This window comes from Halyomorpha halys, unplaced genomic scaffold, assembly GCF_000696795.3.
Source record: "Halyomorpha halys isolate HHAL.00 unplaced genomic scaffold, Hhal_1.1 Scaffold1043.1, whole genome shotgun sequence".
Lineage (NCBI taxonomy): Eukaryota > Metazoa > Arthropoda > Insecta > Hemiptera > Pentatomidae > Halyomorpha > Halyomorpha halys.
Window position 1 is genome coordinate 111,777 of NW_027106205.1, and position 2,287 is coordinate 114,063.

The 2,287-nt window shown below is 24.9% G+C and overlaps 1 protein-coding gene across 5 annotated transcripts in view; it reads right to left on the minus strand.

The window, feature by feature from the left end:
- Positions 1 to 2,287, minus strand: part of moody (G-protein coupled receptor moody) — a 112,739-nt gene that overhangs the window by 6,444 nt on the left and 104,008 nt on the right. For all 5 annotated transcript variants that reach the window (XM_014432307.3, XM_014432306.3, XM_014432308.3 and 2 more), the window contains 3 exons: positions 2,066 to 2,193; positions 1,783 to 1,936; positions 1,502 to 1,683 (listed from right to left, as the gene is read on the minus strand). In XM_014432307.3, the coding sequence (XP_014287793.1) occupies positions 1,502 to 1,683; positions 1,783 to 1,936; positions 2,066 to 2,193 (464 nt within the window). The remainder of the gene's footprint in view (positions 1 to 1,501; positions 1,684 to 1,782; positions 1,937 to 2,065; positions 2,194 to 2,287) is intronic.

The following is a 2,287-nucleotide window of genomic DNA, read 5'->3' on the forward strand; positions in this document are numbered from 1 at the left end:
TAAATAAAAAATTTTATTTTATTTAACTTGAAAATTCAGTAAGCTATAAAAGAACTTTTTTGTACACTGAAGTTTTAAATACAAATAAGTTTTTATAACAACTTTGAAATTAGACCTAAATCAAATTAAATTTAAGGTAAAGTAACAAGTTAAAATGTTGATGCTGTGTGTGCCCAAGCTGAGGGTTAATGAACACATAAAAATATATTAAAATTGATTTTATTATAAGTTGAATAAAGAAGACTGAAATGATTTATAAGTGAAATGGTCAAAATCTTAGAGAATTTCAGAAAAGTAAAAAGGGTTTGGATGTGATATCTAATTGTATAATCATGCAAGCTTAGAAAGAGTGCTGCAAGTAATTGTTTTTCTTCATGCCTACTTGTTCTTAAATTTCTACCCTCTTTATCAATTTTTTTTATCAGCTGATTGTTAATTTTTTATTTGAATTGGGTAAAATTGGAGAGTGGGAGGTGTTGTGGAATTCAGGGAATGGGTTCATAAACAAGTACAAGGAGAATATGTTTTCCTTAATAGAAGCCCTGACCACTGTTCCTAGCAGTGTCATAGTTTCGCCATCTACTGTTTTATTTACAAATCAAATAATAATACCCTTTTTCTAAAACAATTTTCTTCCTAAAATTTGTATTATTATTTCCTTTTATTTATTACTTTGCTTATTTATTATATTTGCTTATATATATTTTGTATGTGTACTGTCTGTTTCTTTGTTCCGAGCAGTGTCATAGTGTCACCTACTGTTTTATTCACAACTCAAATAATAATACCAATTTTCTACAACAGAAGGGGGCAAAAGATTATTCAAATTAATTGTAATTAAGCTAATAGTTTCATTTCATAATTTGAGTCAGAATTTTTTTTAAATGCCTGATGAAAAGCCAGTTGTTTTTCAAAATTGTTATGAAAACATTTTTATCTATAATAGCATATCCTACAAAATTCAATCAATGTTTGCCTTTTTTTAAAGTTTCATAAGAACATTCAACCAATAACTTTTAACATAATAAAATATTTAGAATAATTTAGAAAAATATATAGAATTTTTAGAATAATTTATCGAATATAAATTATTAAATATATTTAATAATATATTTTAGAATAATTTAGAGAATTTTTATTTTAAAATTTGATGAAATTTAAAGAATGTAAACTGAAAAACTAAAAACCGTTTATTAAAATGATTGAAACAAAAAAGCACAAATTTTTAAGAAAGTATTTATTTTATCAAAATAATAGATACTATTTTTTTTTTCTTTTAAGTTTAAAAGTTAATAGTTTATTTCTCTCTCAAATTTAAATTGTCTAATTATCATAATAATTATAATAGAATCATAACAATTTTATCACATAAAATTTTCAATCAAAATTTATACAATATAATTCTTCATGCATTTGTGATACAATAATTTTAACTAAACCCTATGCATCTCAACCGTTGGAAATTACATAAAAGAAATATAAGTACATTATGTGTATTTACCTGGAAATTGTACAGAGCGATCATATACTTTGATGATAGTAATAGGTAAGTAACAAACCAAGAAAGACAAAAAAATGGCCAAAACCATCTTTGTGATTTTCCATTCGTTTCTTTTGGTTTTTGACTCTCTTTTGTCTTTTCCTGTATTTCCAGCAGCATGCCTCCTCAATCTACTCTCAGAGCTAAATAAAGTTTTGATTTTTCCATTAAAAATATCATTGTAGGAGAGAAAATGATAACATATTAATACATTTGAAATATCAATATCAAGTTTTTATTACCTATGGACCACCCAAAATATCTTTGCATAGCAACCGACAATAATAACGCAAGGTATAACAAATGCAATCAAAAATAAAGATTGCTTTGATGACCGACCCCATTCATCTTCCATTATTGAACAAGTCCTAAGGTTATGATCATAAGAATATTTACCTAAAAAAAAATTAATATCCAATATATATAATGCATTTTGCACTTAATGTTTAATAAATCACTTCAGTAACTTAAAACAAAATTTGCCTTTAAATAAAGTAAATAACACATTTTATTAATAATACATACCCCAGTATCCTAAGAAGGTTGGAATTTGCATGCCAAAGCTCAAAGCCCAACAAAAAGCAATCATACATCCGATCCAGAGTGGTTTATAGATTTTGGTATATATTCCATAATGTGCTATCATAATATACCTATAATAAAGATTCTTGGTTAGTAAATTTTGAAATAATATATAGTTAAAAAATTAAATGTATATGATTATATAATTTTAGTGATTAAAAGTTT